This window comes from Folsomia candida, unplaced genomic scaffold (assembly GCF_002217175.1).
Source record: "Folsomia candida strain VU population unplaced genomic scaffold, ASM221717v1 Fcan01_Sc001, whole genome shotgun sequence".
In the NCBI taxonomy this organism is placed as follows: domain Eukaryota; kingdom Metazoa; phylum Arthropoda; class Collembola; order Entomobryomorpha; family Isotomidae; genus Folsomia; species Folsomia candida.
In genome coordinates this window covers 8,564,404-8,592,391 of record NW_019091193.1, presented here as the reverse complement: position 1 = coordinate 8,592,391, position 27,988 = coordinate 8,564,404, and the positions used below count along the sequence as shown (strand labels likewise).

Sequence of the window (27,988 nt, the reverse complement as noted above, 5' to 3'; positions counted from 1 at the left end):
CCAAAATATTCTGTTATAAATAATCGTTGGAATTGTGTCTGAATAAAAAGTTGATTTTAACCAGCCATGAAAATCTTGAGAGTTGTTAAACCATTTTAAGCTTTAGTGGAACGCCACAAATAATAATCGCATACTAAGCCCACCAACCAAACATGCTTCTCTTTCTCTTTCTTCACGTTTACTTCTTGAATCTTGAAATTCTGTTTCAGTCTCGCAAGAGATGATTCCCCGAACAGACGGAATCCAACCACTACCATTTCTGACAAAGCTTGTCTCATCTCAAGTCTCTGGTGCATATTAGTTTTACAGAGGAAAAAGATGAGACACGGATCGTGTACATTTTAAACCATTTATACGTGTTCCCGTCTTACAAAATTCCTAAATTTGGTCCATTTGTTCTCGTTTGAAAGGATTGATTCAAGTTTCAACGTCATAATGCCTTTCAGTTACAAAAATAGTGCTACCACAACATTTTTAGACTGACCAGTAGTGACTCGGTTTCAGTGCAATAAATACATCGGGATTACTACAGAGTTGTGAAAAAGAAAGGAAAAAGTGTTAAACATGATAGAATTGCCAGTTTATTTATCGTCGCGAGTAAACTATTTGTGTTACCTTGATCTTCATTGATAAAACCATTCTAAAAATGCTACAATGAAGTAGATTGACTTTTTATTGCGTTCGAGTTAAAGTTATTAAATGAGACTTTTAAGCAAGGCTGATATTCCAGCGATGGAGATTTATATTACGAGGTTGAGGTAAGCCAATCGTTTTAAATCTGCAAAGTCAGTCCATATCAGTTTTTAGGTAAATTTTCCAGAAAAATTAATCTACGGGTGCAAATTAATATTGTGCTTGCTGTCTCGAGTTGATAATTTCCCATGGCGATTCTAGACTGAACGGAGGTCTGCAGTGCATTCACACCCTTAAAAGGGATTCGTTTTTTTGCATTTTACAGTTCAGCTTTTCTTCATTTACTGCTGAATCATATCAGTGAACTAAAAATTTCATCATTACGTCATAATTCAACATTTGAATGTGCGGGGTGCGTATGGCTTGCAAATTGGCAGTGGTTGTTTGTGGTTACTTCTAATGATTCAACTATGGAATATCACGACAAACCAATAATAAATACAACATTGAACCAAGTCGAAACCTTTAAAATTAAATAATGCAATGGAATGCTTGATTTTTTAACGTGTCTCCAAATTGGGCTATCCATAATCCCATTGTCATCACTTGAGTACTTTTAAATTTATTTAGTCACACGGCTTTTTCGACGAATCAAAGTTGATTTCAAGAAGATCTCGAAAAGTTCGAGAGCTGCGGTGTAGATAAATAGAAAAGGAACTAACCAACAAAACAATGAGATGAGATTCTGAGCCTGAGTTAGTTACACCTTCATCAACAGGGCAAGAAACCATACACACACATAAATCTCTTTTTACCGACCGGTGACAAGATTTACATGTATTTCCTTGTTATCGTGTGAGGTGCCATATTCAATCGTTGAATTTCCTTAAATGTTTGTCAGTATTAAATAATTTATTTATCACGGTATTCAAGCAATCATAACACGTTAATTAGTTATATTTATGTTCATCACTACAGATATATGTAGATACATAGGTCAGTAAATGTTTGATTTGCATGTTGGTTGAACATAAGTATTCAAATCGCCCTATCCCAATAAGTTCATCTGTCTGGCAAGATAAACTGTGTGGTTATAGTTAGTTAACCTTTTCCGACACATGAGTAGATTCCGTGCCTGCCACCGTTTTTGTTGGATTAGACACTTTCTTTGACACTTGGCCTATTTATTGTCTCGGGGAGCGCTGTAAATATGCATACCATTTAATACGACTAACAATGGGAGTGCAAACCATGTTCGACTCCGATCTTTTTGTGACTCACACAGATTTATAGATCAACTCTTCACAAGTATCATTTGTGAAGAGGAGGGTCAATCCGATAAATTCAGCGACAACCTCGTCAAATTTTCTAGTCCTGCGCGAAGACTTTCTTGCAAAATGTTTAGAGTTTTTATTTCCAAAATTCCACCAATTAGAACATATTAAAAGTACACAAATACAAGTCTGCTTATCTTTTGTTTCCAATAAAATAAAATTTGTCCCCATAAAATGGAGGGTATACATACGTATGATTGAGACTTTTATTGTCCGTTTTGGACAACAGGTCCTCGCGTGGAAGTGGTAAAATTGGAACGAGGACGTAAAAGTAAGAACACAGTTTCTGCAACTGAGAGTTTTCGCGAACTTGTAGTCTATAAATTTTGCGGATTGATCCAAGTAATGCACCAAATGTTTGTGAAGAGTTGGTCTATCAAACTGTGTGAGTCACAAAAAATTTGAGTTGAACATGGTTTGCACTCTCATTGTAATTATTTGTACATACATAGATTTTTATCTTAATCGTTCAATTCTTCAGTGTCGCTTGCATAGATTAGTTGCTGTCATTTAAGGTCATTTAATGGTAATCCACATGTCATCATTTAATGATATTGGTAATTCTATTATGTAATGATCTTTCCGGGTTGTTGATTTGACACAGCTTAAAATCTAATATCGCCATTTTACCTTGCCAAACCCACAAAGTTTATTTTGAAAATAAAGCCAGTTGCAGTCTAAATATTCGTGCATTTGCTAATACCACAGATTGCAGTCTGTGTTTACGGAACAGGTCATTAATATCCGGCTTAAGTTTTATGCGACGAGTGCGACTTTGATTAAATTGTTGTGGGTAAGTATTCTCTGCATTTCACTTTCACCTATACTTTTTGCTCATTGCAACGTTCAATGTTGACTGGAGTTGGAAATAATGAGGTGTGATTTGACATCTAATTTGTCTACCAACCAGGGAGCTATTATGATGAGTACATATTTATTTACTATTTCTCCTAACCCAACACTTATCGTATTAATGAACCTGTCGGCATGCAGATAAAAAATAATAGAACATGCACCTTTTATACAGCATGTGGCCAAACTAAAATTATGTACAGACTGCTAAATAGCATCGAATTTACGTATATACGCACATGCATATATCTTTTCATCCTTCTATAATGTCTCATTCACGCTTCTTAAATCCTGAAAAATGTTTTCCCTAAAAAAATTCAAAGTTTTAGTATGAAAAAGCTCCACTCTACATATGTACAAGTAAAATCAAGTTACATATTATGCACACTGCACAGTTGGGTATAATAAATTTGAAACGGATTTGTGAAGTTGGAGGTTTTGACCTGGAAGGCACTAATTCAATATTTCCTTCCTCCCATGATGAAGAGTTGGTGAAGATGGTTCATCTTATTGGTCTTTTTGCTTAAGATGTATGTATGCATGCATATTGGGTATTTAGGCATCAGTTCAGCAATGCTATTTTACTGATCAACCAATGAATGGTCTCTGTCGCCTTTTCACTCACTCCCAACTTTCATGTTGATAAATTCTTCCATATTCATACTTTATAACTTTATTATTCACGCATCATTAATTTTTCCGGTCAGTGAAAAACGAACAAAGATACATGTGAGACTATTTAGAACGTGTTTGAATGAATCAATTTTCATCTGTTTGCCCACTACTTTTCCGTCTGCAAGTCTGTTGCTAGTTGTCTCTTGGCTTGGTTTGGCTCGCAAGTCACTGGCACAAACTTTTGGATATTATTACTATGGGCAAAGGCTTAACGAAACTGGAATTCAGAAGGAAATGCGATGAAATGAACCAGATTTACTTAATCTCGGGCTTACGTTATGTGATACATCATTTCATATAAAATGTGGGTGGACGACTGTTTTGAGGACTTTTGCTTTGTAACCTGAAACCACTGTAAACAAGTCAGAGAGAAAATGAAATGAGGAAACTGAGACACATGTATTTATACGTGCGCCTCTTGTGCACATTGTGCTTGACTCGTTGACACTTTTATAAATAGGAGGATTAGCATAAGGTGATGAAATGAAGAATCTTTATAGTCGTCGTGGTAATCTTGTTCTACGTTACCAACAACAACATCAGTTCTACTGGGGAGCGTGCTATTTAGTTCCGTATTCTAAAATAAGGAAAAAAAACAATAAGTGAAATTTGTGGAGTACGTTAAACTCTGTCTGTGGTGCATGTTGGTCAATTTAGCAAATATTCGGTTTAACACAAAAACGGGCTATTTATGATCCATATATATATTTGCATGTGTGTGTGATGTGCATGATACAGTCTAGTTGGGATTATTATTTATCGAGGAATCGCCCAGGATGACGTTAATCGTTCTTCATCCCGTGGTGATTCGATGGTGCGTTTCATGCTGCATTTTTACATTTTAGTTATTACTTGCATACACTTTTCCTGGCAGAGCTACATGCAACTTTCTCGTAAATAACACCCAACGATTAAACATGACGTCTTATTTTGATTATTTTTTTCATAATTTTAAACTCCTTAACTTAATGTTGACGACAGGATGAGATTAATGTGTTAAAACACTTTTAGCAAATTAAGTATGTGACTCCATTCAATGTTGATGAGAATAGTCGTATGATTTTCAGGTGGAGAAGTACACAGAGAATTACCTGGTCAATACTATTAGTATTTTTCTTTACTAGCAACTTCCTATGTAGACAAGTCAACGCTCGTAAGTACCGACGGCTGTAAATCGTTTCAATCGCCCCATTTGGCAGTGTGAGTACTAAATTGATTTATCTTTTCGTATAGAAACAACTGAAGATAACGTATATGGATATGAAGACTCAGATTTAGATGAATTTGATAGTGTACGTCTAGTTTACAACGAGAATGAAGGTGAGAAACTTGTCTGACTTTGTTTCACTTGTTATTTATGGGTAACAAAGGAGGGATGATTTATAAATTAAGTCCTTCGGGATAAAATGCTTCTTACTGATTCCGATTGTTGATATGAAATCAACAAAGTGTAATTCAAGATTTTAAAACAGCTCATTTTGATAAATTTATGTACGTTCATATATATTCACATACATAATTTGTGTGTAATAAGTAGATGAGATCTTCCCCCTTGGGTGGATTAAGCATGAATATTATGATCTAGATTTAACAGGTTACATAACTTGATCCAAGCTGAATTTTTTTTGTCATCTTTTTTTCACGTCCTTACGTATAAAACGTAATGTTTGGAACAGTATGTACACATGAAATACATATTTGATTATATATGTATCTGCTTTGTCATCGGAACAAATTTTATTTTTTATTGTTTTTCATGATGGAACAGATTACAATGGAATAGTGGATGCAAATGGACCATGTGCAGACTACAAACCAGGAGAAGATGATTTGGAAGCTTTTGATTTTATTCGAAAATTTAGGTTTGCAAATAATAATTATTCCGTTACAACTTTAAATTAAGAGGAGTTATTACAATCAAAATTGTATATTCATAAAGACTGGACATTTTGGAGGGCCAACTAACTGCGGTCACCAGAGTTCGAGGGTCGGACAGGTTGCAGACGGCATATCGTTTAGAGAGACAAGTAGATTTGACAATGGATACAAGGTAAAAATGCATACAATTTAGGTTTGCACATACATTTACTGTATTTGTATATAAATGTAGAGACATATTTCCTGGTGGATTACCAGAACAGTTTAGCTTCATTGTGACTTGGAGAACAAGGAAGCCACCAAAATCACCTTGGCATCTTGTGCACATGACAAATGCACAAAACCGATCTCAATTTGCCATCACTCTCAATCCAAAGAATGAAATGGTTGAATTTTCTATATTGGACTACGAAGGAAAGTTGCAGACGCTATCGTTCAAGAATGTCGAGGCAAGTACATATTTTACAGAATTTGTTGTAGTGTTCAACACTCCTGTTTACACCATTACTTGCTTATTTTCTTTTGCTTTTTTGGGAACTTTGTTGGAAAAAGTTCTCCAGAAAGAAAGATTCAGGTTCAACTGATACATATGCATTCACGAAGATACACTTTGTATGTGTGTGCGTGTAATATCGCGCTAAAGATTGAGATGCTAAGAATTTCCATGCCTAAAAAACACCCTTTTAAATGCTGATGTGTGGTTTTGTTTATAGGTCTTTGATAAAAATTGGCACAAGTTGCATTTTGGAGTATTTCGTCAGCGCGTCCTACTCTACGCAGATTGTGAAGAAGTCGGAAGTCAACTTTTAGAACTTCGTGGCAGAATGGATGTGAATGGGAAAATATCCATTGCTAAAATGGCAGGATCAAGTGCCACAGTTCCGGTAAATAATATGAATTCACCGAGTTGAGTTGACTATCAAGAAACACTGAATTTGCGAATGTTTGAAAAACCTACAGTGTTGTTTATCAACAGATTGATCTTCAATGGATGGTGCTCAACTGCGATCCAACACGACCGGAAAGAGAAACATGCAATGAACTTCCGGTAAATATGCGACTATTTATTGCACAATTTTTGACACATTTTATTCAACGCCGATAACTTATTTGTGATATGCAACAGCTAAAGGAAAAGAAAGAACCAGAGAAACCTGCTTGTGAAACAATTTGTCCGCAAGGAGCACCGGGTTGGAATGGCACTGATGTAATATTTTGCATTATACAATTTTCAGTTTGATATTGATTTTGAATAAATTTGGTGACAATTCAGGGACTGGATGGCTTGCCTGGCCCAAGGGGAGAAAGGTGCTTTAACACTTTATATGAAATCATACTTTTTATATACAAGCCTTTGTTATGTAATAACCTTAACTTTCTTTATGGGAACTAGAGGATCACAAGGCGCTCCTGGGTAAGTTATTTATTACACACGTAATTTATTCCACATAATTAAGGTTATAAATTAAACGATCAATCAAACCCCGCACATTTATCACAACATGATAGTACTGAGTTCACCTACAAAAAAAAGTAAAATAAAGTACGGTTGAGCTGGAGCTAGGAGATTATGAGATTATAAGATGGGTTTGGGGGTTAAGGATTAGTGATGCCACTGAGTCTTGTGAATTAATAATTTGGATTAATTATCTGTATCAAGGATTCGACATTTTTCTATTTATATGCAAAATAATTCATAACAATTTTTTTTATCTACTCTATTGAATTTCTGAATAGTCCTTACTGGCGTAAGTCACAACTGTCATGACAATAAATGCAAAAACATGGGTTGCAAAAATCCCAGTTTTAAACTGGTATTTTTTATAACTGAATCTTATATAGCCTTAATTACATATTTGTAATAGAATATGTAGATATACAAATTAAATTACATTAAAAAATATTACTTTTACATATCCGAAAAATAGTTACCCAGGTCCAAGAGGAGAGTTGGGCGAGAGAGGCTTACCTGGTATACCCGTAAGTTTAATTAATTTATTAAGTTTAATTTAATTTAATGCAAATATCAATCAACAGAGGTCTAATTTAATTGGGTTCGATAAATATTTATGACAGGGCTCACAAGGACCGCAAGGACCCCAAGGATTACGGTACAAAGTTGATTTAATAATTTACATAGTGTAGTACAGTATTACGCATTTACATATACTCGTATGTGTACATATTTACATACGTACATGCTCTCTATTTCAAAAGCGAAATATAATTTTTTTGTTTGGTCACAATTTTAATTTTTGTGAATACCTTTTTTATCAATAAGTATGCAAATATTTATTTATAAACAGTTAGGTCTTAATTTTACTCAAAGTAGAAAAATCAAATTATCAATTGCATAATTTGATTTCTGCATAAAGTGAAAGTAAAAAAAGTATCTACGTTCAGGGATATCAAAATTAACATATCGAATTGCTGACACACCATGCACGTCTGAAAAAAGACCTTAAAAATACTTTTTTTTCGTACTCAATTTTATTTTAACTATTCATGTCTTACCATCAAATTATCTTTTGCTACGTTTAATACAAAATGTGCAATTAATTTAAATTTTAAAGAGTTAGATAACCTAAGGTATTGATACCTTTTTACTAAAATAAAAATTTATTAATTTTTCAGAGGACTTCCTGGGCTGCAGGGAGCAACTGGAGGCGTGGGAGGGAGGGGATCTGACGGCTTTCCAGGCACAAAGGGAGAAAGGGGGGACATTGGCGACCGAGGAGAAAAAGTTAGTTCTTAAGCAAAAACTGTATTTCATTTAAAAAACAAATATTACAAAACGCTTTGAAATATCTAGATAGTTTTTTTTCTCTCGTGACGTAGTCACTGTTTTAAGGAAGCTAAAATTTTGCATGAAATTGTTTATGACGTGTACTAAATATACATCATATTTGTTTGGTGTCATACATATTACATATTAGCGACGTTCAAGAGTTATTTTTAGAAACGTCACAATTCTAAAAATGGTTATTTATATCAATTCATGCAACTTACTGATTTGTTATTATTTTAAAATTAAATTAGGGCGAAAGAGGTGTTCCAGGAGGCACGGGGTTGCCAGGACCAATTGGTTTGCAAGGTGGGCATTTATAATTGTAATAAATCAATAATTTGATTAATACTTTGTTATAAGGTCCACCGGGGGACATAGCACGATTATTAGGACCCTCTGGGCCAAAGGTACATACAAATAATTTCATAAATATTTAAGAAAGGTCCCCTCCGTATAGAATTACCAATCAGGCCTAGCCCGCAATATGTTCCGTACTTGGTGAAAATTCTCATTTTAAGTTGTATTAAATAAATATAAATCCTGAAAGCTTGTATTATGTAGAAGGGGCCTTGTTAAACTAATTAACGTTCGTTTATGAACCATAATGTTTCTTTTGTCTTAGGGTGATCGAGGAGATACTGGACTACCCGTAAATAATTTACCATGTTACAAATGCAAGCATATTGCTTAATACAAATATTCTACTGTCTCATATCACGTGCAAATAAATGTAGGGACTTCCAGGAAACGATGGGCGTGATGGTAGACATGGCGCTACAGGGGAAGTTGGACCGATTGGACCGCCCGGAGTGAATGGATTAGCGGGTCTAAGGTAAGAGATCACCGAATGGCCATAGAAACTTACTTGAAAATAATCGAATAATAAAACCGAGCATACTCATTTAGTTTAGTAATCTGACACACTGCATATGTATATTTGTGTTCATTCTACATGTATGAAATCATAAAAATAAGACATACCACTTATCTGGTTCTTTCAGGGGTTTTAAGGGAGAATCTGGTAACCCTGGAGTTATCGGACCAAGAGGAGTGCCCGGAAATCCCGTAATTTTAAAATTTGTTATTATTCCACGTAGACGTCTATGTGTACATCTTGAATTCCACCCTTGTCAGCGATTACCTACATACATATGTACGTAGGTCGTACTGACAGTAGGAAGAAGAAATTGGTACTACGGCGTATGTATGTATATACTTCTGTCTTTTATCACTTAACTTTACGCGAGGACTAATTTGGGGTGTGGCCAGGTCAGTAAGGTTTTATGATTCTACAACCAAAAATTACGAATACGGAAAAAGAAGCGTGATATAGTTTATAGACTCACGAATTTAGAATCTGAAAATTTCTACGTCTGACTGACGCCAGTGGAATTCAAGATCCTATGTTTATAAGTAACATTCATATCATGGGTATTATGTGTCTACCAGGGTCCACCCGGAGCCCCAGGACAATTCGTTGGTGATTCGAGGCCTGGACGGCCAATAATCGGTAAAACAGACTTTTTGCAAATATGTGTACTTGTACATATGTAATGCTGCATTCCATAATCCAATAAAAGCAAAAAGAGCATATATATAATTGACCAAATCATTCCCCACTCATTACATACTTACTTTAACTTTAGGGCCCCCGGGACCCCCTGGTATAAGCGGTGACAATGGAATTCAAGGTCAAAAAGGGTATAGCCGTCCATTCTTATAGCATTTTCGTCATATTACGGGCTTAAACCGTTTTATGCATTAGTCTCACCCATCCATTTGTCTTGCGCTCTCAAGCTTTCGAGCTGGTCTAAGTTCTGTTATAATCTATGCAGGTCTCGAGGTGAAAAAGGAGACCAAGGAGTCATTGGTGAACAAGGAAATCCAGGAGTCAAAGGTATTAAACCGATGGATCAAAGTAGAGAGTGTCAGTTTCCGTTGAAAAGGTTTTGTGGTTTGATATCTCAGGCAGGAATCTTTTGCACTGAGTTTTATGTGGATTTTCAAAATTAATTTAATACTACTACTACTTTAATACTACGAAGAATACTACTGTTCAGCCGATATTAATAGTCTGAAAAAAATCTGAGAGGTTTCCTGGCAGATAATTGATATTATTTTCAAAAAGCCAAATAACCTCTCAGAAAAATTTCCAAGGAATTGAGACTATTAATATCGGCTGAACAGTAAGCCTGAAATACGAAGCAATAATGAAATGAATACTCTCAATATGTATTTACTCTCGGAAAAAATAATACTTGAGACAACAATGCAACAAAAACAATATGACCTGCTTGAGATACATACATATGTACAAAGACTATTCTAAGCGGAGAAATTGGCTCTATCGACAGATAATCAATCATATATTTTATCTCATTATTACATCTTTCTAGGCGAAAAGGGGGCTGCTGGAATTCCAGGTAAAATGATACTGTCACTGTTACTATTATTATTAGCAATGCGATTCGGGGAAACGAGGTCTCCAAAAATTAAATCTTCATTCACTATACATATTTAAATCTGGAACAACAATTATTAGAGTATCAATTATTACTAAAGTAATTGACACATACTTTTAATTAGTGTAAATTCTGTGGGTTTGGGTTTGATTTTACTCTGATTTTCTCACCAAATTAAGAATTCAAATCTAGTAACTCCAAGTGTCATGGCTTCATAATTTAGAGAGTTTCGCATGGATGAAACGATGCATACCATTCTACGATGAACTGAAAAGTTAATGATTATGCTACCTTTCATAGGAATCGATGGCGCAAGGGGTGAACCCGGAAGGGAGGGTTTGCAAGGTCTTTCAGGTAAGGAGTTGTATTCCGACTTCGTTTTGCACAGAAAAACCAAACCGAAACAAAGTTTTCATTCATGCTTAATTACTTATTAGCTAAGATAGCTCAAAGCACATGTATTTAGTCATTAGGTGGTCGATGCTAGATGTTCAAATTTTGCATAGAGCAGATTTTTGCCTGTTTTTTACCTAGATTTTTCGACATTGTTTAAGGGAGTATTGTAGCAGTCACAACAAACCAAACCAAATCAAAGTAAATTAAATGTTGAAACTTTCAGGTCAAAAGGGTGAAACGGGTCAATTTGGACAAACTGGATTAAGAGGTGCCCCCGGCTTAATTGGATTACCAGTCAGTAACCATAGTAGCTACGTAACTTTTCACTGTTAAAAAATGTATGACTCGTTAATTGTTAACTTTCAGGGCGCAATTGGTCCACCAGGAATTCAGGCATAACATAAAATACTACTAAACAAATATAATTCTTAAACTCAAAACACATTCAATTTAATAATAATATATCTTTCGTAAATTTTAGGGGCCTTCTGGACTTAAAGGTTAGTGGCTCATTTTATTTATTGTACCTTATTAAGCCATCTAATTCGAATTAATATTACATCACAAGGTAAGGCTACGGCTTATTGGTTATAAACATGTCCGTTTGCACAGTTCCTATCTTGCATGCACATTGCAACCAAATATTATTGCATTCTTGATATCAGTACAATCGATTCAACTATTCATTTAAAACCTTGTATTACATTTTCAAAATGTCACGATGGAAGTTCAGTAACGAGGCACATTTAGTTCTGGAGAGTTCAAAATATTGTGAAAGCTTATACAACTTTTACTATGCACGGGTTCGACCATTATGTTACATGAATTTATATAAAAATTTCGTTAAATCAAATTGTTGGTTGAAATTATGGTTTTAATTACAATGCACTCACCTACATTTATATTTATAAGGCGAAAGGGGACGCGACGGCGAAATTGGTCCCCCAGGAGTCGCTGCTGCGAGGTATTATAACTTTTCAAGTTAATGAATAATTATTCATTTTAATTGCAAATAAATTTTTAGGGGATCTGCCGGTGCTCCTGGGCCACCAGGTTATTAAATACTTTACTAAACATTCGTACTATATAGTTCTATCTGTATTTTGTCAGAATTTTCAGATGTATTCCTAAACGATACAATATTTTGGTGTTTTGTTTTTGGGTATCGAATTTATAATATCGGTCAAAAAATTAAGCATATTGTATGTTATGGTATTGGAGGTCAGAATCAAAAATTTAAAACAACAACCCATATCATACATATGCAAATTGTCAGGTGTCACATTTATACGCAATGAAAGTTTTTGGCAATGGGTTTGCACCCCGAGGAGGTCACAGATTCATGTCCAATTTTGTAGCGTTTACCAAACGCTACCGCATGCTTATGTATATACACAAAGTGTTGACCTTGAAGATTATAACCTACCGGGTCCACTAATGACCTCGACATTACTTAAATGTCACAAGTCTGCTGTTAATTATATCAGAAAACAAAACGTCAAAATGTGTCACTCAAAAGTTGTAATGTGAACAGATGGAAGAACAGAAAGTTCACTTACTATTGCTACTAGCTAATAACTCAAATTGGCATTTTTAGGCCCTGCTGGTCCCCCCGGAGAGGATGGCTTACGTGGAGAGAAAGGTTAGCTTTTTTTTAACTTTATTATTTAAAAGATCTCCCATGCCCATTTACATACAACTCACCAGTTATTGATTTATGAACAAATCATCATAATAATTAAATACTTTTGGGCAATATAAAGTCGCTTTATGGTTGAATAGCATATAAATGATGGATATGTACATACATATTTATAAAAATCGAGTTTATTTAATGTTTTCGAGAAAATCAGGGAATTTCATGACATTTTTCAGTCAAAATGTTTTATTAGGTGAAGCAAACGTGTATAACTGATGCATTTTTGATACAAATTTATATTCAAGTATTATCTTGGCTATTAACAGGTGATTCTGGTGGCGTGGGACAGAGAGGGGAGCATGGTCCCCCAGGTCCACCAGGCTTAGAGGGAAAAGTGGGACCGGAAGGAGAAAAGGTATTTAACGTCCGAGAGTGGACGAGTCTTTAAACATTTTTACGCTTTATTTAATAATAAATAAATGCATTAGAATAGTGATTGAATATGTAGTGACTTTTTTTTCATTTGTTTAAAATTTGAAACGTCCAACCTCGGTAACTTTCAAAGGAGTGATGCGATTCTGTAAAATGGTTTACACATTCTTACTTATTCCGCTTGCCGACCTGAACAAATTGATATGTATATGCGTTACTCATTATTGATCGCTTGCTGTTCCATAATTATTTCTTTTAACACCTTAATTAAAATTGTGCGCTGATGTTTTATGGATAAGATCCTTAAAATTTATCCTTAATTTTCAAGGGTAATAGTTATAGTTCTGTACAAAGTCAGTGCAAGCTTGAATCCTTTCTTGAATTGTTCCAAATAAACTAGCACATAGTCTTGGAGATTAGAAATAATACTTATTTACTGGGTTCCAATTCCAGGGACCCCGAGGAGAGAAGGGAGATACAGGTTTGTTTGCCTTGATTTCACACGTCATTGATCCTATGAGCGCAAAATTAGATGGCCTCCCAAGGATGACGCGACTGATCACATAGTTATTTCATATAGGTCCGCGTGGAGCTGAAGGACCGCAGGTATGAAACTGATTGAACGTTTGTGAACATATTTGAAGTTTGGTTATGTAGTTATATCTGCTTTGTCTCTTGGTCCATTACAGGGGGCCAATGGCAAAGCTGGCGTCCCTGGATTCGTCGGTAAACAGGGTCAGAAAGGTGTGTAACAACTGGTGGATGATTAAATACTATGTTATCATAACATAAAGTTAACAATCCAAATTTCTGATTGCTCGAAATTTACAATTGTCTCTGTGATGGTCTATTCAAGCAATAAAAATCTTACACTAGGTGATAGAGGCGACACTGGATTTCCTGGAGCCGTTGGACCTCCTGGTCACCAGGGAATGATGGTAACAGTTTTTTTTAGTTCACCCAGGCATGCATTCAGGACAAGAACTTGAGGGGAAGGGGAATTGGTTTGGAGATTATTTTGTATCTCGTGTGCAAAAACCATGTTTTTAGACACCTTACTGATCTGATAGAAATCTGATTTTCAGTTTTATATCGTTGAAGTTTTGATATTTTGTATTGAGAAAATTTGCTTCAATAGTAATTTTAAAAAGCCAAAATGGTAACTTATAGGAATTTATGCAATTTGTACATACATTGACCCAGTTTAAACCATGTTTTTCGCACTTTCAAATTTAACTTAACGAGGAATGAAATTAGCTACTGTATGATTAGGGATTACTAATCCTAAGTAGTTAACAGATTAACTATAAACATGAAGTATTTATCGTTGTCTACAGCTTCAATCGTTAATCCAGGATTAACAAGTCTCTGTATATTCTAAATTATCAGTATTGAATCGTGGTAAAATCGTAACAGTATGCTAATAATGATACTAGGGCGCACAAGGACCAAGTGGCATGATGGGACCCCCTGGTAAGAGTATTTTCTGAATATTAAACTACATATATTTGTGTAAATTGTATGGACATCAGGTTTGCATATTTTATAAATCAAGTCCTAAGAAGTCATCTCTTTCTGGGTACAAGTACATAGCTCTAAGAATTGCCTATCTGCCTTTTTTATTTGAACTTATGCACATTAGATTTATAGAGGAATCTACAAATGCTTAATTCACTTTTTGACAAGGTAGTTTTTTTTGTGAATGTCAATTCGGCTCACAAACAAAGCAGGAATTATTGTATTATGATCCCGACCTTTAGCTGGTGTCCAAATGATTTTATTATATGGTATAGAATAGAGGTTTAGCATATGCAAAAGTATATAAATTAAGCACTTTATCGTAGGAATCCCTGGTTTGGATGGTAAGAATGGCCTCCCTGGAGTTCAAGGACCGGTAAGTTTAACTACTTAATTGTAAAAAGCCCAAATTAATTCCAACTATAAAACAAGGTTGGACCTCCCGGCGACCCCGCGCCTGCGTCAGGCGGTAATGGTGGTGGGATGCCAGGAGAAAGGCAAGCTTGTTTCCATCCTGCTTAAATGAAATGTTAATGTGTTTTAAATGTTACGTTAATGTTTAATAATATTTAACGTTTTTCATGCTGAATTAGGGGACCTGCCGGACCTGCTGGTGCTCCGGGCATGGTATATATTCTATTAGTATTAATGATACGAAGAATTAAAGATTAATTTAACTGATTTATACAGCCGGGTGAAAGAGGAGCACATGGTGAAAGAGGTCCAATGGGATCTACGGTATGATATTCATGCTGAATTGTACTAAAATACTTTGATCGGATATTTCAATTGCAGGACACATTTATGTTCATCTTAAGTGGTTTTCCTCACAAAGACCAGACACCAGACCTCTTAATCTCTGGTCCATTTCTATAGTATGCAATAGTTAATTCTGGGCAGTTACTTATTTAATCAACATTTCTGAGTCAGAAATTCTGACTTTCAAAACTTTCTAAAGACTTTCTGAAGATTTTCAAAACATTAACATTTACATTTTTCTCTTTAGTCCATGAATCTGCAAACTACTTAAATCTAAAATCTACTTAAATGTTTTACATCAATAAAGGTGCATCCTTTGTACATATCTAGATCCAAAACATGTCTATTCAGAAAATTGCATATATATTTGGAGTAAACTAATCTAGTCTAATTTGGAAGGGTCAACCTGGATTAAATGGAGTACCCGGCTCAGTTGGCCCAACAGGAAGCCCAGGACAGAGAGGACCAAGGTTTAATAAAATTAACACGTTTTAAATAAACATAAACAATTATTCCGACAAGGCTTATTTACCTCAAAATTTAGCGGACAACCGGGATTACAAGGCGCTCCAGTAATAATTTATCACATGCATATATGTATATCAAGCCAAGTACACAGGATCATTGTGCATTTAAATGAACTGTAACCGTGCATATTGCCATGAAAATCTCACATTTACTATCGCTTCTATTACATATTATATGTATGAATAGTCTTCATTAAACTATAATGTCCCCTTGTACTGCTCAAAATCAAGGATTTTTGTCTACAATGTTTAGATGGAGTGAATTTTTAAGATAAATGGCAAGCATTTGTCGATTTTCACTCAAACGTTCCCTCGAAACATTGTTTCTTAAAGGTTTTGACCTCTTTAAAATCCAGGTTGAAAATCAATGGACGGAATTTCATTGTCCGTTTGAATGCATGGTGATTCTGGGTAGCGTTATCGGTAGTAGGGTGCCAATATTTGACTTTTTAACATTTGATTTTTAGGGAAGAAGTTTCTCTGAAGCTGAATTAAGGGATATTTGTGCATCAGTTTTGAGAGGTAGGTCCTGCGGTAATCGTTTGATGTATGCTCGCGTATGTTATAATTTAGTGCACAAAACTATGTACACCTGTCTGACACTGATTTCAACAATCAAAAACAAGATGTTTGCCAATTGTATGAGAAATTATTCTAGATCAACTAGCAGAACTTACTGCTAAATTGGTTGGACCCCCTGGTTTGCCTGGGAGAGGTAATATTTCATACTTATAAACATGTGTATAATGCCAACCAAACAATGTTTTTGCGTTTTCAAACCTAAAGATTTCAACATTGTTTTTGTTATCAGGGAAACCAGGTAGAAACGGTCCCGTAGGAGCCCAAGGACAGCAAGGTCAAGCCAATAAATTAGCCCATATAATGAGCTACCGCCTGAATGTGCTTTAGCAAAAAAGTCATTGTCTGTATATTGTACTAGTGTATAAAATATGTACAGCGTATAAATGTAGATAAAAATAATATGTTGGTATTTGTACCGTAAATGCATCATTCATTTGGTAAATGTACTTGTGGTTTATGTTATATTGTAATGCACTGTCTACATTTATGTATAATATTATTGCTTCTGTTATTGCATGTGTCTGTCTTGTCTGTTGTTGAGTAGATCGCATGGAAGAACTAGTCGGTGGGTTAAGAGGTCCTCCTGGCGTCCCGGGAATTGGCAAGCAGGGTATTTTATTATGCTTTACCTAATTTATCCGTTGCCTCCCAAATTCATGACATTGGCTCGGTAGCTGCAAACATATACTTGTGTAATTAATTGTGACGCACTACGCCCATAGTGAAAGGTTGCATAAAATGCTTGCCAAATTACGCATGCATGAACCTGCACAAACTACAAATATTGTTGTGAATTATGTAGAAAAAAATATAATTAAAAACTGTAATTATGTATCAAATTATGCCTATACATAGATAATAATGTACAAACGCAACGCATACAAAACTTTCCGTTATCGTGTTACAATTTCAATTGTTATTTCCAAGTGTGCGGGAGGTTTGGCTGTCGTTTGCATGGTACTGAGGAATATAAAAATTACCAATGTTTTGGGAGGCAAAGGGTTCACCAGCGGAAATATTTTGATTCTTTAAATTATATTGCATTTGCGGTTATAATAGGAAGAATAGGCCGTCCGGGAAAACAAGGAATTCAAGGTAGAAAAATTTGACACCGAAAGTCTACAAGAGTGACCTGTATAACTCATATAACAATAGCATTAATAAGTATATATGTATGTGTACTGCATATATGTGTGCAAAATGCTTTGCTTTCACAATGCAATTAATCTCAACTTTTGCAAGCTCTATTTCACAGAAATGAAATAATTTATGTGACCAAATTATATGTATGTGTAGGTGATCCTGGACGCCAAGGATTACAAGGAGAACGCGGATTCATGGGACTTCCTGGGGGTATGTATTCATCAAGAGAAAAGTTGCATTATCGTGGCTAAATTCTAGTTTTTATTTAGTTCCTGGAGGTAAAATTCACCCCTTTAATAAGAAAATAAGCTCAAATTTAAGCCGTTAACTTAAAATTAGTTCGGGGACCTGAGGGACAAAAGGGAGAAAGAGGAGATCAAGGTATAATAATATTATGCACTGAGGGTGGATGTCACTATTTGTAGCATAAAATTGTCTCAAAATTGCCATTCGTGTTGATGGGTTCGACATCTCATAGCCTGAGTGATTTGTAATCAATGTTTTACATACATGCACAGGCTCCATACTGACTAGGCAGCTTCGCAGGATGTACATATGCAAAATTGACGGCTTACGGTCAAATCATGTCGCTTTTGCATATGTGAATTTCCATAAAAGAAGTTTCGAACTTTGTCAATCTAATAATCTGACGTGAATTATTTCGAATGAGATTTAAAGGCACATTTTTTACCCTCAATTGACATGCAATAATTTGCTTGATCAATTCTATCCCATAAACGAATATCATGAGCTCAGCTAGGGAAAATCCCTATCCCTAGAAACTGAGCGCAATTTTGTGTAAAATATAAATATCTCAATTTTTGCCACAGGTCAAATAGAAAATTCCACACTCAGTCAGTAAAATACTCTGTCGTTAATATAAAATTTGTATTAATTTTATTCTAATTAATTTATAAGGAGAGCGAGGCCCAGAAGGTGTCGGAATTGAAGGTCCACCCGGTGTTGGTCTTCCTGGTAAATTAAACTATTATCATTATTGTTCAAAATTTGGTACAACTATTTATGTGCATGCAAGCTTATAATAGAAGTTAAAAATAAAGTATCAAAGGAAATTTGGACCAAATTTCATTTGATGCTTTATTCCACACCAAATTATTGGTGTGATACATTCTGGGAATAACTTATTAAAAAATCCCATTAATAAATCTTTGTATTTACTGCAATAGTCTGTATTATATTATAACCCCTCGTAGAACAGATTAGTTAGAACCATGGTTCATGAAACCGTTATGTCCGTCTGTCTGGTGACACGCCAGTTCACAAACCACTCAGAATTTTGACTAACTACATAAATTTAATGAAAATCTATTATAATCTTTCCGAATTTTTGCCAGGCCCACGAGGTGAACCAGGAGCTCACGGAGCGCAAGGTAATATTAATTTTATTTCTATGAATGCCCTAATATTATAAACAAACCCCCAATAAATTTCTCAAGGTCGTACTGGAGAAAGGGGTGACCAAGGCATGAGAGGAATCCCCGGCAGCAGAGGTATGTGAGGAGAGTTATTTTCATGATAAACGCTTTTTTAAACTAAACAATTTATTATAATAATTAATTAAAATTAAAGGGAGTCCCGGGCCAAATGGTCCTCCTGGCTTTTGCGAATTTTGCAATTTCCAACCTTCTGGTCATTTGGGAGGAGGGACTAAAAAAGGTCCATCACGCTGAACACGATTAACAATAGGTTACGTAATTGTTTATATATTTATAAGAAACAGATCCTTTTTTCAATTATCTACGTCACTGTGCGAAGCTTTATCATTAATTTATTCCTCTTATCTAACAACAATCACTGCCTTAGAAAAAATGTAACATTTCACTGCCTTTTAATTTAAAAATTATGACTAAATATGTTTATATTACGCCATATTTTTTATATGCCACTTATGAATCATTACGTTGAATTATGTTCATAATTTATTTCATACGCTGTATACAATTTTATTACTTGACTTAACCTAAAGTATAAATGGTTGTTGACTTTTATAATTTATAGTTGCAGAGAAAATAATTATTGCGAGTCAAATTTTGTATGAAATAAAAATATATATTTATTGTTGAGTTAAAAACTGTATTGGGTTTGTATTATAGCCTTCGAACACTTCACTATGCGAATAATCTGGAAATCATACATGTAGCTTCCCTGTGGATGTGCGTTATACCCAATTCGAATATATATGTATGTATTTATTGTTCAGTAATAAATTCTGCTTACATTCAGGTTGAAATAAAAGATCAATTGGAATTTTGAATCATCCAAATTTGTATAATTATTACAAGGAAATATTGTTTGATTTACTTTATTTTATATCTTTTGCTATGTATTGATTTTCATATTTGATACATACATACATATGTATGTACAAATATGAGACTACTATGCAGGCGCATCTAATATTTATGTCTACGTCCTAAGTGCATGACTGAAACTGGAAATTGACCAATAATCCTATAACAATTGGTGCTATGTACATAGTAACTGGGGCATAATAATTACGATCAATTTTACGACAGGTTGATGCATATATTTCTGAAAATGATTCAGTTTAACATACAGATGAGAGCTAAAAATGTCATTTCAAATTACATATACAGCGATTAAACTATTTATTCGTACGTTTAACATTAGGAAATTGAGATAAGTTAGTTATTGATTGATTTATGATTTATTGATATTGATAATATACATGGATGGATTAATTTATTATTCATTGAGATATCTTGATTAAATTTTTATGGACGGAGCGTGGGGACAAGGAGATGTTGTCTTGTCTCCCCAGGTTTGTAATGTCTTCCTAATCTATCAATGTTATGAACCCATCCCCTCTCCTATCTCACAATGCTTAGGTCCCCCCAGCTTCCGCCGCTAAGGGCACAACATGCTCTCAAAGTTTAGATAACAAAAAGAAAATTTATTTTGATTACCGTTCCATTTCCCCAGAGCCAAGTTTCATCTTTGAAACTGCTGCAGGCTCCACTGCTCATGGGATCGGTGGCTAGGGATGGTTTCCAAATTTCAAATTTATCTTGCCGATTCTTGATTAAATTAATATTTGTGACGAGATTTTCTTGTACTGAGAGAAAAATATAAGGGAAATTAAAGTTTTGGGAAATATTTAAAAGAGATTTTAACAATTTTCGAAATACAATAGAAGGAATAGAAGGTCTTTTAAATATATATTTCCAGAAAATACACGTATTTTCTAAAATTTCTAAAAGAGTTTCTAAAATCATTGCATGAAATGATTTTAGAAACTGTGCTAAAATTTCACTAAAAAATTATAGGGCAAAAAATTGTTACTAAGCGGTGACTATTGAGGTTTGTGCTATCTCTTTTACATTGTATTAAATTTGATACCAGCTTGTACGAGCTGTGTACAGCCGAGAAGCAACAAATACATATATGTAAATGCAGTGGTATCAAATTTACTGCCAGAGATTACAAATTTATCACCAAGTCACCACACGCAATGTGCTGTATTCTCATATTGTGTAATTACACATATGTATGTAACGAAACGAAAAATATAATAATTATGGATATAAATTTAATTCATTGCTTAATTAGTTAAAACAAATTATTCAATGAAATTGAAAATTTAAGGAAAACCTACCTTTCTTCTCACTGTTGATGATCAATCTTTCATCCGTCCATTCCTGCACGAGGAGTAAATTGAGGTGAAGTTCGTCACCCATCGTTAAAATCGGAGTTAGCCGGGACAACGAAATTTTGACAGAGGTCGAATCATTATTTTTCCTCCGTGGTGGCAAATTGGCCTCATATCGCGACCAATTTGTCGTCTCGAAGGTACCGGAGTCGACGTCAAATGTAATTTCTGGCAATGCCTGGATTCTTTTATTTAGGGCGGAATGAGCCATCGCCAAAGCAATAATTGCAAGTATCCAGCACAATGTTACAACACCTAGGAAGACCCGTTGTTTTGTCCAGAACGTGTTATTAGTTGGGGTGGAATATGTCGACATTTTTGGAAATAGAGCGGATTTATTTTATTTTGTGGGGAGACTAACTGATTGAACTTGATTGGACAGTGATGTGAAGAATGGAAATTGTTTTGAATTTACGATGAATATATGTCGGCCTTAGGCAAACTTTTATTTTTGGTAGAACCAATTTGTGAATGTGGGATATGTGTAAGGTTCAACACATTTATTTATTTATGTAGAAGGTAGCCGATGAAAAGGTTAAGGTTTTATTCTAAGTATTTAGAAACAATGGGGGAAAAATATATGGACGAAAGGATTCTCAAAAATGGACCGTTGGTTTTTATGTATACCTTCTTACAGGCTTGAATGGTGTGTTTGGCTTTCAGAATTTTCACTAGGAAGAGAAAACTAGTGGTATATGTAAATAATTTTAACATATTTATATATGTATATGTTGTCAGTGATGGTATCTGAGCGACTACGTATGAAGGCGAGTATGTAATAAGTGAAACAGTGAGACAATGACTTATTTGGGAAGGAAGGATAGGACTTTTATTTAGATGTTAAGAAAGACTGGTAAGAAGGTTACATGACTAAACTGGTGGACTGGTTCAACTAAAGATCAGCAGACTGAACCACGAGAACTAACTCGGGGAAAGTTGTACTTTCTCCGATTCTCAGAATACATGCGTCTCTGCAAACGCAAATTTTGTTTCAATGGGTAATAATAACCTGGGTATGGTTTTGCTAAATTGGTTTGTAATGCGACGGTCTAGAAACGCGTGAGATTTCTAAAACTTTCTACTAACCAACCAGTCTTCGTTTATTTCTGACAAAATATTGGGGTTTTTCAAAAATTTTCGGTATCGTAGGATTGTGTAGCCGCTAAGGGGCATGGCCATTCTTAATCTTATGTGAAATATAAAAAAGACAAAATTTTGCCATAAATACTTAAATCAGGGTTGCAGAAATCTCATCTCACCTCCACAAATCTCATCTCACTGAGAAATAGTGAGAAATAGTGAGACATGAGAAATATGAGATATAGTGAGATTTGTGAGCCATGCACTAGCGCCACCTAGCGGACGCGGTCATGGACTACAAGTTTAGCTCATTATTTCTCATATTTCTCACTCAGCCCCAACTGAGATGATTGATATAAATCATTAAATCTCACTAAATCTCACCAGGTGATATATACCACTTGCAACCCTGACTTAAATGCATCTAAGACCGGTTTTGAAATAACGTGGTGGACGAAATCGTGCTTAGTATACTTATATGGGGGTTTACTTCGTACATATTTCTTAAGAAATCTATGTATGTATAAATAATGTATAAATAATCACGTCAGAAATAAATGAAAGTCCAAGAAGGCCTTACGTTGCCGGGTTCTTGAGTTAATTATCTAATGTACCAAAGAATTTCCTGGAAGACGGATTATCTGTTTGGCAGCATAGTTAAAAAAATGAAGACTTAGAAATATTTATTCTTACATACTTGGTGAAAATAACACTTGATATTTAGAAAAATTGAGTTGTATTAGTTTTAAAGTTGGTCTTAATTTCATCAACTGGGTATGGGGACGTTCATAAACTTCATAACGCAAATTTTGGAATTTTTTAACCCCCACCCTCCCCCTTGTCACGCTTGTGTAACAAGAATGCCTTAGCCCACCCCCCCCCATGTCACGTAACGCAAATTTCTATTCGTCCAGTATTTATAACGTACAAAATATTCAGATGCCACCGATGAAATAGATATGTATATGTGAACTATTTTTTCTAATCAAGTCACAGTTCTTCCATGTCACCAGTTTATTAAACTTTAATCCGAACGGAAACTACATAAAATAAAAGCTATTATTTAAGAACTATTAAAGCGTTATATTGTATAATGCTCAAGCGTATTATTCACTAATACTAGTCACTTTCAAAAATCAGTTGTCATCCTCGGTCCATGGGTTTGACATAAGTGTATTTATGTCAATAATTGGAATTGAATCCTGGGTTTCGTTTTCAATTGTATCACAGGGAGGACCGGGAATTTCTTCAGTGGAGATATCTTCGTCATCAAACCAATCAACGTGCTCATCGTTTAATCGCGATTTCCAAATAATCATTTTCTCTTTCTGGCGTCGAGCGGCCACCCGAACTGGGCGAATATTAGTCGGCTTACATGCTGCAGAAAGTCCAATTTTAACTAATGCTGGTTGATCCATTTTGCATTCCTTTTCATGCAGCTTCAGACTCTTGATCGAACCATGATAAATTCCACATTTCGCGCAGGTGCGCTGAGATATGATGTCCCTGACGGATGGGCAGCAATAATCAAAGGGAACTTCTTGGTTTGAACCTAGTTTTAACCCATTGTCGTTAATAGCTAGGCGAAAGAACAAGGATGGGAAGCTTTCTTTGTCATCTGGGATGATGTCCAGTCCCTTCTTTTGAGAAATGGAGAGCGGCGCAGGGACAAACTGTTTCATTATTTTGAAGTAATTGCTTCGTGGTGATGAACAACAGTCAGCGTTTGAACATTTCACTATCTGTAACGAATAAACATTCAATAAAACCATTCGTACCGGATATTTTGGTACATTTCTCTAACCTGAACCATGTAATGGCTTTCTCTCACATGCCGAATTCTCCAACCCGGACTACCTTTCAACAGCATACCCTCTTCAACTTCACTATCCGCAGGATCCACATACTTTGCAAGCGTTGGATAGCCATCAATGATCTTGTCGGACCAAATCTCAGCTAACACCTGACCTGCATGTGCAAAATTTTCTTTCTCCAACTCAGGGTCCACGGTTTTGCCATGATCATCAAGGTGACTTCCGAAATGGTCATGCGGGAGTACTAAGCCTGCAAGATCCCTACTAAGCGGTGCCATCCGTCGTTCGACTCTATTAAACGCACTGCGCCCTGGAGCGTTTGTGGCAATGAAGATTGCATCAAGCTTATACTCGATAAAATTTGAGATTGCCGTATTAATCACCTTTTCGTACCTGGGATAACCAATAAAAATCATAAACGACGTCGAATGATGTAATAAAGTATTAATAAAAATTGCTGGCATCTTGCCTTGGATTTTCATCTGGTCCACCATCGACAACAATCATAACTATAGGTTTGCAGTAGCCCGCATCGTCCCTACAGTATTCCGCTAGATCGTCACATTTAATAATCTCTTGGAAATCTTTGGCGTGAGAATAGGCCGTGCTGCCACTGTGTTTTCCGCTTCTAATCCTAATGAAAGTTGGCCCGCTGTAGGTTACTGCTTTTGGGTCGCCAATTCTATTCTCCGTTATATTAATTACTGCATAGACAGATGGAATTAATTTATGTTTGTCTGCTACGACCCAATCATGATCTGGTAGTCGTATTCGGTAGTCCAAATGCATTAAAAGCGGCGTTTGTTTGTTAGCGGCGGTCTTCCCTATAGGAACTCTAGCCTGAGAATTCCAAATATTTAAATATTAAATATTTTCTATATACATTTTTATTATCAAAGGACAAATATCGTATTTACTACTCACTTTATCATCCTGGCTGAGAAATAATACTTGCTTAGGACCAAGAGCAGCTGCTAATTCTTCAAGATACATTATGGAAGCTTTGCAAAATTTCGTGTCGTTATGTTGTTTGTGAATATCATTTGTGGCTCGGACGAGACGGACTGGAACCGTTGATACGTGTCTTCCCCCTTGATGGGACCTTGAGTGGAAGCAGCCGTAAATATACGCCGCTCCGCTTTAGCTATTATGAGAGTTTACATTAAATATGTTAATCGGCTGTATAATTAAACAATTAAACAAATTTATGCTACCTCAAATCCCTGCTTATTTAATTCTGTGGTCAGGTCATCCAAAGTTTTCACTGTTCGGATGCAATCCGAGCGACGTCGCTCCTCGGCGCCACTTCCAAATGTTGCAATATCCACGATCGCCTTAAGTAAGCCGGGCTGGTCGTCCTCCAATCTTGGCCTGCCTTCTTTTTCGCGTCGTTTCAATTTTGATTTGGCTTCCGAATTATTCTCTAGTAGTTCGTCAATAATTTTCTTATCGTTTTCCCGTTTCCTTTGCTGACGCTGGCGTCCTTGAATTAAAACACCTAAATCGTTTTCAAAAGTTTTCACGTTAGCTTTCGCCGTTTTCAACTCCTTCAGCTCTTCGTCGGATGCTGTTCCATTATCTTTCTTGAGGATTAGAAAGGTGAGCTTGGCCTTATTTTCGTCAATTTTCTTTTGTAATTCATCCTGAGCAGGGGTCCGTGGAGGTTTCCTCGAATTTGTAGGTGCTCCGGCGTCGGTGGTGATAATTTCCTGCATTTGTTTATTTGATTACTTAAATTAATTCAACATAGGATATTCGTTAATAGTTGAACGTATTACCGGAGTTTTATCGGTAGAATTTTCCGTCGCAGCAGCCGTTTCAGGTAATGTAGGGACACTGTTCTGATTTGGATTAAACAAAATAAATAAATATTTATTTTTTGGCCTTGAGTAAGAAGATTTATTTTTTTATTACAAAAAATGACAGCAGCTTGGATTTTCTTGTTACTTCTATTTCTCTGAGTTTTTGAAACTCTGCCTCAATCTTGTCTGTGTCACTATTAATAATCTTCCAGATTGGCTTGATTTCGTATTCACATGTTTTATACGATTTGCTGGGGTATTGCACTTTGGTAAAGTTTTAAAAAGTCCATATACGTTTTATACTTGGAGTCCATTTTTATATATATTTTTTAATTATTGGTGAAAATATTTACTTTTTCATCAATCACACGCATGGAATGATTTCTCGCACTTTTTATTTAAATTCGCGGTCCCTACATATACAAAAATTTGTTTAAGCTGGCAAGTTTGTGATAAATTTTGTAACAGTATTACCAGCGCACACTTTTTTTGCTCACATTGTACAAATATTAAGGTAAATTAATCTAAATAGAACAAGACATACCTTGCCATCTTTCCAAATCCACGTTTCATCCTTCTTACCGCTATGGACCTTCGCTCCCATAGGATCCGTTGCGAGGTTTGGTCTCCAAATGGTCATCTCTCGATTTTGATCAGTTCTTTTGATCAAATTAAAATTCATGACGGGACTTTCTGGTTCTAGGAGATATTAAGAATTTATGAAAAATCTTTCAAATTTTTTTGTCCTAAAAATTTTAAAAATGTTTAAACATAATAGGTTTCAGGAAGGGCAAAGTTTGTTAAAATTTAAAGATACCCAATTATGAACTCTCTCGAGTTCTTGAAGATATTAAGATATGAAAAAGCTAATCCTCAGCCTAGCAAAAGCTTTGGTAACTTAAAACTTTAATATAAACCTGCTATACAGAGGATTTCAGGAAAAAGTTGTAAGTCGAGAAGATATGAATATAAAAAAATTCAACAATATGTCAATTTAAGTAGAAATAAATATAAAAGTTATGAAATTTCCTTACAAAGAATTTATCAGCAACTTTGGAAACATTTACAAGGAAAAAAACACTGTACCTTTACTTCCATCCTTGACGGTCAATCTTTCATCTGTCCATTCCTGCACGAGGAGAAAGTTGAGGTTCGTCACACCTCCCGAAAATCAGAGTTACACGGGACAACGAAATTTCGATGTGGGTCGTGTCCTTATTTTTTCTACCTGGTGGTAAACTGGCGTCATAATTGTACCAATACTTTGTTTCCCACGTATCTGAATCCTCGCCCAACTTTATTTCTGGCACTAATGTGGACGCAGATTTGAACATGTTATTGAACATCATTGCAACGGAAATGAGGAGGATCAGTGACACGATCATGGATACAATTAATGCGATTCGTAACGTTTTTGTTAATGGTTTGGGTTCTTGTTCCGTGTTGTTGGACATGACTGCTGCTAGGAAAATGGCTTCCATCGGATTGGCTTTTTAGTTCTTTAATTATAGATAGTTAATTATAATTGTGAAGATTGAATAAAAACTCAAATGAGAGGAAGATTTGTACTTTTGCAGCAGATAAATTTAAAAGGATGTTAATGATACACAATTGTAATATTATTGTAAAATGAGGTTTTACAAATATCAACTGCGATGGTGTTTATAAATGTGGATATTTCTGGGGTTGATGGTGCTGTGTGCGAGTTGTTTGTGTACAAGATGACTTGTTGAAGAAAGTTTCCCTACATGTGTTTAGCAGAATGGATGGTGTTTCGAATTTAGAGAGAGAAGAAACGAACCAACCCGACTCCTCACTTTCTCCACTGCTTTCTCGGGTGTTACTTTATACTGTCGTATGCAAGTTATCCAATGCAAAGGTACATGGGGAAAACTACCACACATGTAAACACTTGATATTTGCGTTATGATCCTGATTTTCGTGTTGCATGTACTGGTACGTGCAATTTTTGAATTATGGGAA

General features: G+C 35.4%; 2 protein-coding genes across 5 annotated transcripts; one reads left to right on the top strand and one right to left on the bottom strand.

Moving 5' to 3' along the window:
- Nucleotides 1–148: 148 nt before the first annotated feature.
- Nucleotides 149–19,880, top strand: LOC110856837 (collagen alpha-2(IX) chain). 2 transcript variants are annotated; one of them, XM_035851709.1, is made up of 52 exons: nucleotides 149–758; nucleotides 4,562–4,647; nucleotides 4,728–4,814; nucleotides 5,263–5,356; nucleotides 5,434–5,544; nucleotides 5,605–5,821; nucleotides 6,086–6,256; nucleotides 6,349–6,420; nucleotides 6,499–6,579; nucleotides 6,646–6,680; nucleotides 6,766–6,786; nucleotides 7,301–7,352; nucleotides 7,449–7,483; nucleotides 8,007–8,115; nucleotides 8,412–8,466; nucleotides 8,521–8,567; nucleotides 8,783–8,809; nucleotides 8,895–8,992; nucleotides 9,162–9,225; nucleotides 9,610–9,670; nucleotides 9,807–9,861; nucleotides 9,996–10,057; nucleotides 10,557–10,583; nucleotides 10,923–10,976; nucleotides 11,242–11,312; nucleotides 11,385–11,411; nucleotides 11,500–11,518; nucleotides 11,931–11,982; nucleotides 12,043–12,071; nucleotides 12,616–12,660; nucleotides 12,984–13,072; nucleotides 13,543–13,570; nucleotides 13,670–13,695; nucleotides 13,779–13,833; nucleotides 13,966–14,027; nucleotides 14,526–14,562; nucleotides 14,934–14,983; nucleotides 15,040–15,104; nucleotides 15,201–15,234; nucleotides 15,298–15,345; nucleotides 15,766–15,836; nucleotides 15,911–15,938; nucleotides 16,361–16,415; nucleotides 17,020–17,085; nucleotides 17,535–17,570; nucleotides 17,772–17,828; nucleotides 17,888–17,896; nucleotides 17,958–17,999; nucleotides 18,537–18,593; nucleotides 18,974–19,009; nucleotides 19,076–19,129; nucleotides 19,209–19,880. In XM_035851709.1, the coding sequence occupies exons 1-52, from the start codon at nucleotides 700–702 to the stop codon at nucleotides 19,307–19,309; spliced, it is 3,129 nt and encodes a 1,042-aa protein (XP_035707602.1). In that variant the 5' UTR covers nucleotides 149–699; the 3' UTR covers nucleotides 19,310–19,880. The 2 variants fall into 2 exon arrangements, with proteins under 2 accessions (XP_035707602.1, XP_021961098.1); XM_022105406.2 differs by lacking the exons at nucleotides 17,020–17,085; nucleotides 17,535–17,570 and adding exons at nucleotides 16,552–16,608; nucleotides 16,705–16,749 and having other exon boundaries at nucleotides 156–758.
- LOC110856843 lies at nucleotides 18,483–27,988 on the bottom strand. Of its 3 annotated transcripts, none has more exons than XM_035851723.1 (6): nucleotides 25,128–25,402; nucleotides 24,673–25,043; nucleotides 24,194–24,596; nucleotides 21,256–24,131; nucleotides 20,567–20,715; nucleotides 18,483–18,590 (listed from the first exon to the last, which is right to left on the bottom strand). In XM_035851723.1, exons 1-4 carry the CDS (start codon nucleotides 25,194–25,196, stop codon nucleotides 23,526–23,528), a joined length of 1,449 nt encoding a protein of 482 aa, XP_035707616.1. In that variant the 5' UTR covers nucleotides 25,197–25,402; the 3' UTR covers nucleotides 18,483–18,590; nucleotides 20,567–20,715; nucleotides 21,256–23,525. The 3 variants fall into 3 exon arrangements, with proteins under 3 accessions (XP_035707616.1, XP_021961111.2, XP_035707619.1); XM_022105419.2 differs by lacking the exon at nucleotides 18,483–18,590 and adding an exon at nucleotides 20,232–20,507; XM_035851726.1 differs by lacking the exons at nucleotides 18,483–18,590; nucleotides 20,567–20,715; nucleotides 21,256–24,131; nucleotides 24,194–24,596 and adding exons at nucleotides 25,418–25,912; nucleotides 25,982–26,044; nucleotides 26,550–26,704; nucleotides 27,092–27,988 and having other exon boundaries at nucleotides 25,022–25,043; nucleotides 25,128–25,347.

Coding starts and splice junctions, on each gene's coding strand:
- LOC110856837 (XM_035851709.1), top strand. CDS start 700: ATGAGACTTTTAAGCAAGGCTGATATTCCAGCGATGGAGATTTATATT. Junction 13,696..13,778: donor GTGGAGCTGAAGGACCGCAG/GTATGAAACTGA, acceptor GGTCCATTACAG/GGGGCCAATGGCAAAGCTGG. Junction 15,346..15,765: donor GAGGTCCAATGGGATCTACG/GTATGATATTCA, acceptor CTAATTTGGAAG/GGTCAACCTGGATTAAATGG.
- LOC110856843 (XM_035851723.1), bottom strand. CDS start 25,196: ATGTATCTTGAAGAATTAGCAGCTGCTCTTGGTCCTAAGCAAGTATTA. Junction 25,044..25,127: donor TTCTCAGCCAGGATGATAAA/GTGAGTAGTAAA, acceptor TGGAATTCTCAG/GCTAGAGTTCCTATAGGGAA. Junction 24,132..24,193: donor AAAGCCATTACATGGTTCAG/GTTAGAGAAATG, acceptor TATTCGTTACAG/ATAGTGAAATGTTCAAACGC.